The 17,493-nt window shown below is 44.3% G+C and overlaps 1 protein-coding gene across 1 annotated transcript in view; it reads left to right on the top strand.

The window, feature by feature from the left end:
* SLC25A13 (solute carrier family 25 member 13) overlaps window positions 1-17,493 on the top strand; it is a 121,305-nt gene that overhangs the window by 14,441 nt on the left and 89,371 nt on the right. The window contains exon 2 of the mRNA XM_066585136.1: window positions 17,411-17,464. Within this exon, the coding sequence (XP_066441233.1) occupies window positions 17,411-17,464 (54 nt within the window). The remainder of the gene's footprint in view (window positions 1-17,410; window positions 17,465-17,493) is intronic.

Below are 17,493 nucleotides of genomic sequence, written 5' to 3'. Positions count from 1 at the left end.
AATTATACAGTTAATAAGCTTTAAAGGCATATTCCCATCTTATAAAGTGAAGAAATATGGCTAGGATGTGTATCACTTTATGATACACATCCTACTGCATGTGGTACTGCATGTGGAGGGAACGGCAGCACCCCTTTAAGTGATCATAAGCACGGTGTGCAATGAAACCTGAGAAGGTGGTATAGTGCTAAACCAGCGCTGTGGCCCATCATTCTCTCAGGATTGGTGAAGATTCCATTAATCATTAAATGGGTTGTCCCGCGGCAGCAAGTGGGGTTCGGCACTTCTGTATGGCCATATTAATGCACTTTGTAATATACATCGTGCATTAAATATGAGCCATACAGACGTTATTTACTTACCTGCTCCGTTGATGGCGTCCCCGTCTCCATGGCTCCGTCTAATTTCGGGGTCTTCTTGCTTTTTTAGACGCGCTTGCGCAGAAGGGTCTTCTCCTTCTGGTCGGTCCGGGCACGAGCGGTGTTCTGGCTCCGCCCCTTCTACGCGTCATCGCGTAGCTCCGCCCCATCACGTGTGCCGATTCCAGCCAATCAGGAGGCTGGAATCGGCAATGGACCGCACAGAGCCCACGGTGCACCATGGGAGAAGACCCGCGGTGCATCGTGGGTGAAGATCCCGGCGGCCATCTTGGAGAAGGAAGAAGTAGGAAGAAGTCGCAGAGCGGGGATTCGGGTAAGTAATATTTTTATTTTAACACATCCCTTGGGTTTGTCCTGCGCCGAACGGGGGGCCTATGCAAAAAAAAACAAAAAAACCCGTTTCGGCGCGAGACAACCCCTTCAAAACGCATGTATGTGAAGCCCATGGTTTCCAATGCGTTCCTTCATATTTGCTATGTTTTGTCTGATACTATGTTTCTAGAAAAAAAAAATTGCGGCATGCTCTATACTGCCGCGATTTGCGATGTTTTATAGTCCATTTTTCCCTATTGAGCCTCCTTGTTTATCGCATTGTACGAACTTGGGATTTTCGTGCAATGCATTTTAAAAATTATAAAGACCTATTAATTTTCTCGCGGATAGCGTCGATGCGAGACTTTTTTTCACAAGAAAAAGCATCACTGGTGCTACAAAATCGCGTGTACAAAGCTGCAATATTGCCGTGTTTTTGTAGCGCTGATATCTCTGTTGCAAGTGTGAAAGAGGCCTAAAGGGATTGTCCAGTTGTAAACTATTGATGGCCTTTTCACAGTATATATTGATGGCCTTTTCACAGTATAGGCTATCAATAATCCATCAGTGGGGTCTGCCACCCGGGACCCCTGCCAATCGGCTTTTCTCCAGTCTCCTTTCTCATTGTAGTGGCCAGGCTTGGTATTACAGGCAAAGTTCTCATTGAAGTGAATAAGAGCTTCAATGCCAAGCCTGACCACTGCAGAGAGAATGGAGCCGTCTGCTACTTGCAGTAATCATCTCCGTACACAAGCTGATCGGGGAAGGTTCCAGGTAGCAGACCCCCACTAATTTACTACTGAGGGTCGGTCTTTCCTGAGGATAGACTTATCAATTAGTGGACTCCTTTTAAGTGCTGGCATCTCCTAGCTATATGCAATCTCTTTATAGGATGGCAATAAACCTTTGAATTACATAAAACACAACACCTGGCTCATCATTTTTAGAAGAACTTTTGCATTTCCTGAGCATTATTGTATATTCTTGTCTCACAACTTGAAATCTCACCATACGTTTTGGATATTACCATTTATCCCCTATATAAGCTGTGACTTTCATATGTCCTGCTCCTGTAGATCCACGCTCCATTTTCTGTCACTTTCATTCTCGGCATCCCTGCTTTTTCCCTATTGAGTGTCCCAGTAGAGCGATTATCTCTTGTAGTTCAGCAGGAAAAAAAAGTCTGATGACAGATTGCAGCATTTCTAAAAAACATGCTTCTTAAAATACATTCTGCATCTTTATCGTTCTTCTGTCCATTAGCTTTATGAGGAGTAAAACACTTACACCCCCCACCTGCTGCAGCGACAGCACCTCTGGATATCACATTGATCCAGATTTAAGGCTTCTTTTGAGCTTTCCATTTCCCTTGAATTTCAAGTGCTCCGTGTCAAGCTCTCTCCTCCTTACCCCCAAGGAATCTCTGAATGGTTTGGTAATTGAAACCCTTTATGTCTGGGGTAAGTGACTTCCACAAACGGATTACAGTGCCAACTTTTCCAATATTTCTTCACCTGGTGGTTTCTCTTTAACGGATTATTACTTAGAGGCTTCAGCTGCAGCATTGACTTCTTTATTTTAAGCATTTAAGTAGCGGAGAGGCATTTGCAAGATCAGATCCAAGTTTTTGTGTATAATTTCTGCGCCTCATATGATCGCACTTCAGAATAACACTAAATTGTAATTTTCTAAGAGGATTTCTTTGTGCCGTAGGTCTTCAGCCAGCAGTAAATATCCAGTTCCCACTAACATTTAAGTTATGCATGGCCTATTGTTGTATATTAAAGGGGTTGTCCCGCGCCGTAACGGTTTTTTTTTTTTGCATAGGCCCCCCGTTCAGCGCAGGACAAACCCAAGGGATGTGTTGAAATAAAAAAAAAAATTTTACTTAACCGAATCCCCTCTCTGCAACTTCTTCCTTCTTTTCCTCCAAGATGGCCGCCGGGATCTTCACCCACGATGCACCGCGGGTCTTCTCCCATGGTGCACCGTGGGCTCTGTGCGGTCCATTGCCGATTCCAGCCTCCTGATTGGCTGGAATCGGCACACGTGACGGGGCGGAGCTACGCGATGATGCGTAGAAGGGGGCGGAGCCAGAACCCCGCTCGTGCCCGGACCGACCAGAAGGGAGAAGACCCTTCTGCGCAAGCGCGTCTAATCGAGCGATTAGACGCTGAAATTAGACGGAGCCATGGAGATGGGGACGCCAGCAACGGAGTGGGTAAGTGAATAACTTCTGTATGGCTCATACAGATGTATATTACAAAGTGCAATAATATGACCATACAGAAGTGCTTAACCCCACTTGCTTTCGCGAGACAACCCCTTTAAGAGTTGTAAGATAAGTTTAGATCAAAAATGGGGGAAAAACGTTTTTCACTGAAGTCCCCTGGTGGTTCGGAGTAGTCAAGGATTTAGAGGGATTTTTCTGGCTACTTTTATTGATGACCTATCCTTAGGATAAGTCATCAATAGTTGATCAACTGATTCTGCCGGTTGGGCCTCTGACCGATCAGCTGTTTGGGTGCCTGCTGTCGGCAAAACATGCGGGGACGAGTGTCGGGTATCGTTTGCCCGACATTTGTCCCATCTAAGGGTGAATGCCCATGAAGGGATTTCTTCCGCTTTTCCCACAGTGGACATCTGCTCATAAATTCCGCAGCTATTAGGTTCTATTGAACCTTATAGCTTTACTGCCTGCCAATGCTCACCTGTGGAATTCTACCGTGGATTTTCGCAGCGGGAAATAAATCGCGGCATGTTCTATTTACTATTAATATAGTATTAATGGAGACCGTGGAATTCGGCGATCACCAGCAGGCACTTTGTTGTTTATATCACGATACCCCTGTGCCGTAAATCCGCAGTTTAAGCTGGAAGAAGGGTCCATAGAAGATCCGAAAGCTCGTACTAAAATCGTGTATTTTTGTTAGTCATTAAAAGGTACCATATCTACAAGATTACTTGATTTCTCTTAGGGCTCCCGCACACGTGTTTTTTTAACGCAAATGTGAATGGGTCTTTCTAATTTTAAAAATGCATCGCACAAAAATTGCAAAACGCAAACTTACAATCCGTTTTTAATATTGGATGTGATGTTTTACATGGAAATCAATGGGAAACACTTGTCAATCTTTTGACGTGTGCGAAACAAACGCCGAAGGATCACAATTTCACAGCAGTGATGTGAGACATTTTTTACGGGTATAATGTACGTTGACAAGCGTGATATCAGGCCGGGTTTCTTGGCCCAATAGCATGCTCGCCTGTGTGAATGCAGCCTAAGGGATAATGGGGGACAGAGTTTGACAACTAGTCACATCTGTGACTGAAATGACTACCATGTAAACCTTCACAATATCAAGAACAATGAAAATTGCCCACTGAAATACTCGCCAGACATGGAATCAGAGAAATGGGCTTTTTCAAATCTGAGGATGCACCTGTTTTCTTACAAAACAAAAAAAATGTTTAAACTTCATGGATGTGACAAGCACGTGGCAAAACTTCTCACTGATGGCCGCTATATTGGAATTGTTGGTCACTGTTGCCAGATGTGAAGTCGACTCATCCCCAACTTGATGTCTGGTAACTTTTTTCCTTAAACTTTCCATACAAAATTATCAAAAAAAATCAAAGCTGATGTAACGTCCGTGGCGTTTTTTTTAGCATTTTCTGTAAGGCCACATGCACACGGTCGGATTTTTCCTGTGGAATCCGGGGCGAGCGCAGTAATGACCCTCCATAGCATGCTATGGAAAAATGATTCTTCATGTTCACGAGTGGAAACCAATTGCCGTTTCCGCTTACGGATGAAAAATCCCAGCATGCTCCACGGTTCCCGCACAGACGGCTTGATGGAAACTGTCCGCAATTGACATTGCAGATGGGCCGTGGGGAAAGCAGGAGTTAAAAAAAATAAATAAATAAAATCTGTGCTGTGCATGTCCGACAGCGAGCCGTGTGGACCATCCACAGTAATGATAAAGGTCAATGAAAGCAGGTATGCGCGGACACCGCTGCTGCCGTGGCCGGATTTTGCTGCGGGCTTCCGCATGCAGTATCTGGCTCTGCCGTGTGTATGCGGCCTTAGGGCTTATTCACATGAGCGTATGTCTGCTAAGCTGTCTCCCCCTTCCCTCCTATCTCCTCCCCTCCGGCTGTTTGCAATGGAAGGGGGTGGCATGGGGCGGAGATAAGGTCCCTTCCAACTCTACCATTCTATGATAACGGAATTTAGAATAATCCCTGGGTCAACGTTTGAAAGTTCCTACCTGACTCCAAGTCCCTGATTAACAACCCCGCTGGTTATTTAATGTCTATATCCTACAATGTCGTAGCGCTCCAAGAAACGTATTTGCTTATATTTAGGATAGGTCAGATTGGGGAGGTCTGACTCGCTGACTGAATGGACTACGGTGGTGAGCACTACAGCTGCTTCATGATTAGTAGGCGCAGCGTGGTCCACACCGCACGTAGTGTTGCAGCTGTGCCTGGATTTGCTCAGTCCCATTCATTTAAATAGGATCGAGTTGCAGAAAGCCCATGTGCTCAATGTATGTGACAGACCAAAGACGAGGCAGAAGGGGATGAAATCATGACAACTGATAACCTGCAGTACTACCAATCTTATATTGATGACTTATCCTGAGGGCAGGTCATTCATATTCAGGTCTTGGGGGAAAAAAAACTTTTAAAAGTCCGTAAACAACTTAGGAGGCATTTTTTTTCCTTTCACTTAAATGTGTGTATTGAGCGATCCTTTTTGCAATTAGGTTTAATTAATGTTGCACTTTAACTTCTGTAGCCTCTACATATCCCTGTATATAGACACTGCAGTCTGTGCCTCAGTAGCAGATCTGTCAGTGTGATGGACTGACTGTTTAGGGCCCTTTCACACCGGACGGCATTTCGGGTACAGATCGCTAGTGAATGAAGGCGGAGTGGGCTGGAGATTGTTTTGGTATGCCTACATTCACATTCATAGATGAACGAGTGCCTGTTTACATGGGCCGATCCGTCGTCAGTTTTTATGCATGCAGAAACTGAATGACAAATGAAGAATGAATGAATTCTTGTTTAGTTGGGGCATGCATTTACACAGAGCGATAATCATTCACATTCATGCTGGGAGTGGAAATATGGACGATTTATCGGCCTGTGTAAAAGGACCCTTAGTTGTCCTCATCTCTCTTCTCTCCTTTCTTCTGCATATTCTTACTGTGTTTCCCTGAAAATAAGTCCTACCCCTACATGAAAAAGAACAGCAATACTCACTTAGCCTGCGTTGTCTGAGTCCCTCACGCTGGTCTCCGGCGCTGATTGGCTGATTTCATGCTGGGACAGCGCTGGAGCCTCTGATGCAGATATGAATAGAGCCTTGAAGACATTACAGCTTAGTTATATTAAGCCATTTACAGAGCTTTGTGTTTATTCAAGGATATAAAGCTTTCAAGAGACTGTCACCATTTTTTTGCACCCCTCTCTGAGCAGCACATGCATGGAGGAAGTCATGAGCTGCAGGCTAACTTCACCAACCCCAGTCCTGCAGCCAATGATTGACACTCTATGTACAGTAATAAGCAGAGGGCTGCCAATCATTAGCTGGCGAGTGGGTGTGGCTAATCCGCAGCTCATGAATATGCAGGACTAGTTCTGTGTCTGGCTGCTTCTAATTAAATGTAAATTCCTCCAAAACTACTGCACAGATCCACACAGCAGATGTATCAATAATCAGTGTGACAGACACTACTTTATGGTGCTCTCAGTGAGGGATGCAAAAACATGGTGACAGATTCCCTTTAAGGGCTCCTTTAGACACTGGTTTCGTGCACGTCATACGCTGTACCACTCGGCCATAGGCCCCCATGTTGCCGCTCACACATTGTGTGCGTATTCCGTGCAATAAAGATCGCATGTAATGTCATTGTGTACTTGCTGCGTGACGATCTCATGCCGGCGGCACGCAGCAAACTACACTTGTTTTAAGCCGCCAGAACAGTGATCATGTAAGGCAAGAAATGTGCTTGTTAGGAACGGCACAACTGTGTGTGTGACTGATGGTGCCCTGATGAGATTTCACCAAGTTACAGAGGCCTGGAATCTGCGGCAACATTTGTATTTATTACTTATTGCTTTGGTTGCCAGGATCATAATGCGGTTTCCTGCATATCGGAGTCTGCGTATAACACGTGCGTTGAATGGACTTTCATTGCAGACCAGCGCGTGGACACATGGCATTCGGGCAGCGTTTTTATAAGCATCCCTGCTCTGAATGGGGGGGAATCGCATTGCCCGTGTCCATGACGTCCGATTCCCGCGCATGCGTAGTGCCATACTCAGCCTTATGTGGTATGGGCTGTGTATGTGTAAAACGCTGCGGGTTTACACATATGCCTGCGGGCATGAGCCCACAATTGCGGTTTTTTTGGTGACGATAACACACAAAAAAACCCTGCAGTTAAGGCCGTCTTCACACGGGTGTAAGCGCATTCGTGCAATGGGCATTGCGTTTTTGCATGCTCCTGTGTGTGTTTTACTGCACTTTTTTTTCTTGTTTCCACAAAAAAACATACAAGCACACTCCCGTTGATTTCAATGGCCAATTGAATTAAATAACTTTTTAATATGTGCTGTTGGCGCGCAATAAGCACGAAAATATAACATGCTGCATATTTTTGCGCAAGATATGCTCATGTGAACAAACCCACTGAAGTCAATGGGTTATATTCACTGCCTATAGTGTGTGCAATCTGCTGCGTAATTGTGTAAGTGTGAATAAGCCTACATTTCTATATACTGTGTGTATGTATGTGTAATATATGTGTGTGTGTGTGAGATATATATATATGTGTGTGTGTGTGTGTGTGTGTGTATATATATGTGTGTGTGTGTGTGTGTGTGTGTATATATGTATATATGTGTGTATATATATATATATATATATGTCTCCATTTCTGACTAGTTGTGCTGCTGTAGCTGGAAAACCAATCCCTTCCTTTCTGCCTCTTGGCCTCCTGTCTATGGGTGGGTCGGATTCTGCATGCAGGAGCTGGCAGAGTAATCCGAACCTTGCCCGCAGCCGAGGACCCTGCTTACTTGTCCGGGTCCTCTTCTTCTTTTTTTTTTTTCTGTACTACGGATGTCTGCGGAAGCGCCGGTACACATGTGCAGTAGAGTGTTGTTTTGTTTTGTTTTTTTTTTTCCCTTCAAGCTGTCGCTTTCCCGCGGAATCCGACTTGACTTCAATGGAAGCCGTCCGTGCGGGAATCGCAGCAAAATGGAGCATGCTGCGATTTCTTATCTGCAATTGGTTTCCGCTCGTGGACATGAAAGGTCGTTTTACCACAGCATACTTTGGAGGCTTATTGCTGTGGAATCCGATGTGGACCGCCCGCTCCGGATTCCGCAGCAAAAATCCGCCCGTGGACATTGGGCCTAACAATCTGTCACCCTGCTGTCTGGAAGTAGACAGGCTAAGGGACCTGCGGTGACAGATGTGGGCGGAGCAGGGCATGTGGTGTGTAGGAGCCATGGCTGCCCATGTGTCTGTAGCTCCTGCATGTGGGGACTATGCGATGTACGAGGAAGGGGTGGCTGGTAGTTAGCAGAGAGATGTTTCTCCATGCTTTGCTGCAGTGTCTATTAGCAGCTTGTTACATCTTGTGACTACAGAACTATACCATAATACATGCACCAGGCTAGAACAGATACCCTATTTCCCCGAAAATACGACCTACCCCAAGAATAAGCCCTAGCATGATTTTTCAGGCTTTTTAAGGATGCAGAATGACTTTTCAGGATTTTTGAGAATGCTTGAAATATAAGCCCTGCTGCAAAATTAATCCCTAGTTACAGGTAATAAAAAAAGTCAATTTAAATAGTGTCCAGGCAACTATTTAAGTAAAAAAGTGAAATCTTTTGGAGCAAAAATTAATACAAGACACTGTCTTATTTTCGAGGAAACAGGGTACAAGGTTCTCGGGCTATACATAGTGAGACGTGTTTCTTTTGCCAGGCTTAATAAATAGTGCGCTAAAGCAGAAAATGCTCGTGTAAGTGCGGCGCCTTTGCACTGTGAATGATGCGCTTTTGGACTCAGGACTTTTTGGGCTTGCAGAACCATTTCACAAGGGTGTGGGACCCCCCCCCCCCCCTATCACCCACTATGATTTAAAAGGCTATCTAGCCTAATGAGTTCCAGATGGGGTTTCTGCTGTGGAACGATGCAGCCTATTGCGCAATCTCGCTAGTATTGAGTGAACACCTCCCATAGACGACTTTGGGGCCTTGGTGCACAATTGTGCCAAAAAATAGAGCAGGCTGCTGTTTTTTCTTAAGTGAATTCAATGGGTTCTATTTTCTGCATATTGTGCGCACAGATTTTGTGCGCACATATACGCGGGCAGACGCTCGTGTGAAGCCGCCCTTAATAAATTAGGCACCTCTCTGGCTGCCCATGTGACACAACCTGTAATTTGTGCCAGCTAGCAGCTGGCATAGGTTTCCACTAGAATTTTGCGCCAACTGCTGACGTAAATGATAGTAAATCTGTAGGGGTACGGGAGGACATCTCTTTTTTTTTACTATTTAAAAAGTACAATTATTGGCGCAAACATGACACGTGCCAAAATATACAACTTTTTCCACAAAAAAGAAAAAAACTGATGTAAAACAGTTGATAAATTCCCCCCAGCATGCTTTGGGAAGGTTACATAATTCTATTAGGGACTGACATATACAGCAGTATAATAACATTGTCCGCCTCTGCAGAGAAAATGCTGCTGTGGAGGATAATGATGGAGCAGAACCATGGGGGCCTGAATATATAGAAATATAGGAAGCCTCCCGCCCAGAATCACAAGTAGTTTTCAAGTTCAGAACTTTATGGCGTGTGCACACGTCGCTGATTCATTAATGGTTTTGGTGCGGATCTGCAGAAGGTTTCACCCCTTTTATGTGAATTCAATTGAAAGCTTGGAAACGGCTGCAATAGGAGTAAAAGCGGCTGCAAAATCTGCAGTAATTCAACGACATGTGAACGCACTCTTCACGCGTCGGAAATCTGCGGTGGTTCACCACAGCTATTAGGTTCTGTCGAACCTGATAGCTCAATGTACATGCTGCGGAATTCGCCAGCATGAAATTACCCGCAGCATGTCCTATTTTCCGTGGGCATATGGGCGGACGGCTTCGATTGTAGTCAATGGAAGCCGCCCATCATGCTATACTTCTGCTGTAGCACAGCGGAAGTATAGCGTGAATACGTGTCCAGCCCACCATTGGCCACGTCATGTGACGCCGCCAGCAGTGTCATGCGGGAGCTACGCAGTGGATCCGGAGGTGCGTATGGGGTCTTTGAGGGGGCGCCGTGACGGACTCCGCTGCGGTATTCTGCTTGCGGAGCCTGTCACGGCCGTGTGCATTAGGCCTTAAACTGGAAAATAAGGAATCTGAAGGAGAGTGCTGCGGCACTGCACTCAGTAAGGACTTATTCACATTGGCATCAAGGTTTCCACACTCTCTGGCTTTGGAAAATAGAATCTCCCCAACGAACAGATGTCTTGTGACCGAATTGTCTGGCGCCAAACAGGCTCCGTTGTCTAATGGGGTCGGTTCTGTTCCCGCCCTGTATTTTTAACAGAATGCAGCTCTGAACAAAACCTCTGACACCGATGTGAACAAACCCTTAGACCACTTTCACACTTTGATTGCGGCGCATTGCTGCGATTTTACTGTCGTTTTTGGCCGCAGGTTGCTGAGATAGCGTGTTTTAGCGCACCCCATCATTGTGATGGGGGATGAGGTGTGCTAATTGGTGAAAAATAGAGCAGACAGCACTCGAAAATCGTCAAATCAATGGGAGCATTATACTGCGATTACCGCGTCGTTCAGAATGCTGCGGTAATCGCAGTAAAAAGCACACGTGTGAGAGCGGATTTATAGTCTTTTTTATAACTTTATATATTTACATTTGTCGACTCGTTTTGTTTGATACGCCGAAGTATTTGGGAAGTATTTTCTGCGTCTCCTACATCTACTATAATGATCTGATATTTATTTTGAGTTTTGGCATCATAATTTACCTTGTTACTGAGCTAATGTTTGTGAATAAAGGTAACACACATCAAAATACTAATGACCATCTGTCCATCTGTGAATATAGTACATGCTCCACCCATGATCATATGTGTGTGTGTGTGTGTGTATGTGTGTATATATATATATATATATATATATATATATATATATATACCGGCGTATAAGGCGACGGGGCGTATAAGACGACCCCCCCAACTTTCACCTTATACGCCGGGAATACAGCGGAGCAAAAAAAAAAAATCATTACTCACCTTCCCCGGCGTTCTGCGGCGCTGCTGCAGGATGTCGCTCCCTCCTGGTCCCCGGCAGAGCATTGCTTTCTGGATGCAGGGCTTGAAATCCCTGCCTCCAGAAAACACATGTGCCTTCAGCCAATCACAGCCATTCAATGATGTCATTGAATGGCTGTGATTGGCTGACGGCGTGTGTTAGCTAATCACAGTATTAGCTTTCTTGAGGCGGGGATTTCAAGCCCTGCGTCCAGAAAGCAATGCTCTGCCGGGGACCAGGAGGGAGCGACAGCCTGCAGCAGCGCCGCAGAACGCCGGGGGAGGTGAGTAATGATTTTTTTTTTGACACTTTCTTTTTTTTGTATTACTGGCGTATAAGACGACCCCCGACTTCAGAGCAGATTTTTCGGGGTTCAAAAGTCGTCTTATACGCCAGTATATACGGTATGTGTATACACACGCACGCACACGCACGCGGCCGGTTTCACATCTGAGTTGTAACCTCAGGTCGGTCTGAGATCCAGCTCAAAATACTGGAAGAAAAAGTTGAGCGGAATACGGATGGACCCTATTCTAGTCAATGGGGTCCGTTTGGCGCTGTTTGGCTCCATTGGAGCTTTTTGAGACTGAGCCGTTCAGCTGTGGGGATTTCCCTTTCCTGCTCCCCGAACGGAGCAGAAAAATTGAACTCCCGATGCAGATGTGAAACCACCCACATATTTGTATGTATATAGATATAATTGTTTTTTAATTGACGATATATATTATGGATACTAATTTGGCGCTTATGTGTATAAATGCATGTACACTAGACTTTAGACACATTATAATCTCTTTTGTACTATCCTAAGGCCACTCTCACACATGCGTTCAGATAAACGCCGCTCAAAACCACGGCATTTTAAAGCTATTCGAGCAGCGGTTTTGAACACCTGGTTCAGCATTGTGATAGGTGATGAGGTGCGTTAGACACGAAAACCCAGAAAAATGGAACAGGCAGCGCTTGTAAATCACGGCATTTAAGTGCATGTCTGCGAGGCCCAATTGAAATCAATAGTAGCGGTGTACCGCGATCAGCGCGGCATTTGGGAATATGTGAGCGCGGCCTAAGGTTTATATATGTAGACATCGGTTTGATGCTGTATGTGTGTTAGTATATGGACACCATTGTTATGTTTTGGCTCATTAGGTTCATTATTGCAAGTTGTTAATATAAATATAATCTATGATAATGGCAGAACAGCGCTTCCGTATTCCTATAGGATGAACTCAGTACTGTTTGTGATTGGCTGTTCCTCACAAGTTACATAGCTCTTCATTGGACTGCCATTTAGCCCCAAAACTCTGACGTCACTGAGGTGGGGAAACGTTGGGGGGATTGCTTTTGTTGATTTTTTTTTTTTAACTAGTAAATTCAGCAATTGCAGCTAGTACGCAATAATAGTTGTAGGATTTCTCCTTCTTTATATACCTACCTATTTAGGAAATATGGAAATAGCTAATATCCATTACAGCAGCATGTGGAGGATACTGGGCTTTTAAATACCCCATTTTGCTGCATATAGATTTTACTTTTTTAGTGAACGAATACCATAGTTTTGGTTATATTGTCTCAGGCAAACTGTGAATTGTCAAAGTTTTATTTGACTCCTACATTTTTTTTTTTAGTCTGGAGCAGTGTGTTATGAAAAAAATATATATAAAGATTAGATATATATATTCTAATATAATTATGATATGGGTTTTCGAGAGGTTCTGCTAGTATAGAGGGGTGTTCTGGTTACCAGACAACATTGCTGCAACTAAATTAAATTAATGAAAAGAGCTGTGCTTGCCCCTTCTCTGCGGCGGTGGTAACGCACCTCATCACTCATCACAATGATGGGGTGCATTAAAAAGCGCTGGGTGTTTGTTATGGGAGATGGTTACCAGATGTCAGGTGTCCGCTGCAGTGTCGCCACCTGTTTTCCTGGCATCAGCGCTCACGCTCTAGGCGTCACGATGCCAGGAGTTCAGAATGGTGACCCAGCAGCAGTCAGGTGGAAGACTATGTCACAGGAAGTCGCAACAAGCATCGGGAGTTCGGCGGGGCTACAGCGCTGGATCTCTGCGCCAGTGGAGGGGTAAGTACAACGCTTTTTGTTGTTTTATTGCAGTTACAGCTATTGGGGGAATGTTATCCGGTAACCGGACGACCCCTTTACTCTCCACAGCACTGAATATTATGGTAAACCTGCTTGTTGTTCAACATCTGCTACTCGCGCCGTACCTTTCACTCACCAGTCGTTGCCTCTCAGCAACCCCAACTTCTCAGCATCTCCGTTCGTTTCTGTACTATTTCATACACCCAGCTTGGCTTCGATAAGGGTGCAGTTATAAACATGCGATTTCTTCAGCTCCCAAGTGCTTACTGGGGGCCACAAAGACCACTCTTTCTGCTTACAGAAGAGAAGTGATCAGTCAGCCATAGACACGGCGGCCAGCCAAATAGCTATCGTTAACCAGACACTGCAGACTGCCATGCAGCATGTTGGTGGCTGAATTACCTGCAAAGTCAGGGCTTCTCTTTATTAACTGGATGGTTTCTGCCTGATGTAAGTGCTGGAACAAGAGATGTTGCCGTTACTTAGTAATTGGGAAAAGACTTGAGAATTTTAGTTGACCTGAAACTTAGAGACCTATATAATAATAATAATAAACTTTATTTGTATAGCGCCAACATATTCCGCGGCGCTTACATAGACAGGCGGGATACAGAAAGACAAAATACAAACATTACAGAACCACGGTTACATAGTAATCAGTTGATGGAAACAATAGGGGTGCGGGTCCTGCTCCAACGAGCTTACATACTACGTATAGTGGGGGGATACAGAAGGTAAAGGGGCTGGAGATGTGCCCGGTATGGCGAGAGTGAGCGATGTTGTACACATAAACAATGGTCAGACATTTATCCATAATAAGCATATTTGTAATCATTTTGCTTTTAAAAGTATGTATGATTACGCCGATCCCAGTTACAGTTTTGCTGAACTTCCATTGACGTTGCTTACACTAGAACTATGAGCGTGAGCGACTGTGTTCAGGTACATCAGTATGTGTGGACAGCCCTTTCATTCGGAGGTGCTGCACGTCTGGACTTTTTTTCATCTGAATGTCCATCCTATAATACTACGTTTCCCTTACCGCTGCAGGGATAATGCCTGGCTGGCGGCTACTTCCCCAGCAAAATCAGCTTGTTTGCTGGAAGTGGAACAAGGTGATCAGCTGTTTTTTGCCTCGGGTGCTGCATTCTCTGAGGGCGTCTTGTGCCTGATTGCACAACTCTGTTAGCAACCAGAGTCAGGCAGCTGCTAGCAAATAAGATCAGTGGATGCATCAAATGTTATATAGATGCACATGATGAAAACCTTTTTCTTCCTCTTTACAAATCATTGATCAGACCGCGCATGGAATATAGTTTACAGATTTTACCAGTGCAGAAGAAAGACGCATTGGAGCTTGAGTGGTATAAAATGGCACAAATGGGCTGCACATGGATAAAAGTTCTATAGGTGCTAGTAAAACTAGGTCAATTTCGAGAACCCATGGCGATATATGCCCCACCCATAGCACCTTCCATCTTGCACTCCTATTGCAATATGCATTATTAACATCCAGATAGCTGATATGATGTACTAAGCAGAGTCAAGTCCTAATGCATCGTAGGCCGTATACCGAAATACACCTTCCATCCATCAGTGGCCGGACGTTCCTGGTTTTACGCTGAGTAGCACTCCTGTCTTCTGCAGCAGTCGTAAAACCTTGGTGCAACCATGTAGTACATGGTTGCTCATACAGTTGCACAGGGCATCATGTAATACCACAGTTCACCTGTAGTGGCCGCAGCTTTCCCAAACAATGACAGCAGGAGATCATGAACCACTGATCTTCAGTGGACCTTTTTGATTGGGACAGTCTGTCCCTTTAAGATCACACGTTCCTGTCTTCAGCCATTTTTGCATAGCATTGATACAAGTGGACTGCCGGGACTATTCAACGGAATGGCTTTTGTCAGTTATCGCCAGATTATAGAGGACTTTTAGGAGATGTAAAGAATTTCAGAACAAGAACGGCCTTTTAAATATTTTTCCTATCTCAGGTATTTGTTTACCGCCGTATTTTGTTATATGACATTTTTTTCTTCTGTGGCTTTCTGCACCGGCAGTTATACTTACACTTAAAGTAATTTCTGAAAGTGTGTCAAAAATAAATGTTTTTGCATAGGAATGTAGGATAATGTCACTCTGAGTGATTTTGATTTTCAAGCCTGCTTGAAACAATTTTCCGGCGAGCTGTAGGCTCAGCAACGTCGGCTCCTTAGAATGGATTTTCTGTACATTTCACAACCGCTGCCGTTCTTTTTTTTTTTTTTCTCAATTGTTAACATCTCAAACTGAATGATTGCAGTCGAAGGGAATTTGTATAAGATATCTCTAATCATAGAGGAGAGCATTAAAACTCTGTTTCCACTCAATAGTTGTAAATATAATTGACATATGTTACAGCAGCAGTTTCTTAAGAGCTCATTAATCGGTCATTTGCTTCACGTCTTGCTTGTTCTTTTCTTGCCACTAACCTTTCTGATAGACTTTGTAAAAGAGCAAATAAAATTATTTCTGCTTGGAGTGTACGAACTGCTGACATGCGCTACACACCGGAGCTTTTTATTTTCATAACTTGCTTTTTCTTTTTTGTTTAGTTCCATTGTAAAACTGGTATCAGATTCGCTTTTTGAAGGCACTTTGCCCCGGTTACTCTGCCCATTCTAGACCGCTGCATGACCATGTGCTGCAGGAGCATTTAAAGGGGTATTCGAGACTTCATTGGTGATCTGTCAGTTATCAACAGAAAAAAATTAGGCTGGGATCCGCTAATTAGTTGAATCCCTGTCACTGCGGTAAGCGTAGGAAGTAGAATGCGCTGATCATAGTAGAGCGGCCTGGGCTTGTATTGCAGACGCAGCTCCCGTTGCATTCAGTAGGAGCTGCACCTGCAGTACCAACCCGGGCCACTGTGCTATGGTCAGCGCATTCTACTTCCTGCATTGTCCACAGTGATGGTGGCTCTGGGAATCGGCAGTGGATACACACATCTGTTGATGACCAATAGGTCATGGAATACCCCTTTTTGGGACCTATGGGACATCATCCTAGTTAGAAAAGCTGGAGTTACAGGGAATATGTTTGACAAATGTGGCAGTTACATTCTAAGTGTGTGTTTACACATGGATTTGCCGCGGATTTCTTTGCTGTGGAAAATCCACTGCAGATCCTTGACGTGGGTGAATACACGCTTAAGGGTCTGTTCACATGCCTGAATCGGACGCAATTTTTTAAAATGGGGATTACGCCTTTAAAAACTGTGGCAGAAATCTACAACTAATTTCCACCCCAGATTTTACCACCGATTCAAATGTTGATGTCACTAAACGCGGATCCCACTTTAGAATTTCCACACGTGGATTTTGCCTATTCACAGGGCTAAATCTACTGTAGAAATTAGTGGTTTAGTCCAGTTTTTCAGAGGTGGAATAGAAGTGAAAAAACCCGTAAAATGTGATTTATATAGTCTACAGCTGGGTCACCGGTATCCTGGTTGCTTTTGGATGCAACCTTGCCAAGACTCATTCCATAGACTTTAGTGGTTCTCTGTAATACAGCGAGACAGATTTCAGTACAGGGCCTGCTGTGTGATCCTCCCTTGCTAGATTGTAACTCAAGAGAGCTCTATGCAGACCCTGAACAAGCAAAGGCTGCTGGGAGATTGCAGTTCTGAAGCCTGCTGAATTGCATATAGAGCTTTGGATTATTACAAAGGCTGTCACCCAGGATCAGCACAAGATATGTGGCAAATTTTAACTTAATGAAACTGAAAGGTTAAACAAATTATATAATCTAGCCAAAGATAATATATTGTTAAAAGTTGGTTCCTGTCGATTCAACTATTGGTGTAGTGCTAGGATATGCCATTACTTCCTAAGCGGTGGGGGTCAAATTATGGGAACCACCACTAGTCCTCAAAATGAAGAAGGGGCTGCGGTGTTGACTTGTTTCATTCTGTTCTGCAGTTCCCTGAAAAGTTGTGATGAAGAAGTTTGCTGTGAAGGGGACACAATGCTAGACCAGCGCTGCAGTTCCTTCATTCTCTACCTCAGTAGAGTCGCAGCAATCAGACCCTCAAGGATCATAAAGTTGATAGCATATCCTAACCATGCAAAAACCCATTAATGAATAGTGCTGAAAATTAAACCGGAACGTTCTGTATATAATATATAACTTTTGAACCCAGAACTAATGTTTTGCGCCATTAATCTTCAGGAACTCATATGTTCTTTCTTGTTTCCAGGTAGCATTGACCAAGAGAGCTGATCCAGCTGAGCTGAAAATTATATTTGCGAAGGTAAAGTTTTCTATCTCTACTCAGTAATG

The sequence above is a fragment of the Eleutherodactylus coqui genome, chromosome 12 (assembly GCF_035609145.1).
Source record: "Eleutherodactylus coqui strain aEleCoq1 chromosome 12, aEleCoq1.hap1, whole genome shotgun sequence".
Classification (NCBI taxonomy): Eukaryota; Metazoa; Chordata; class Amphibia; order Anura; family Eleutherodactylidae; genus Eleutherodactylus; species Eleutherodactylus coqui.
Note: the sequence above shows the minus strand (reverse complement) of the source record. Positions and strands in the feature narration are given on the sequence as shown.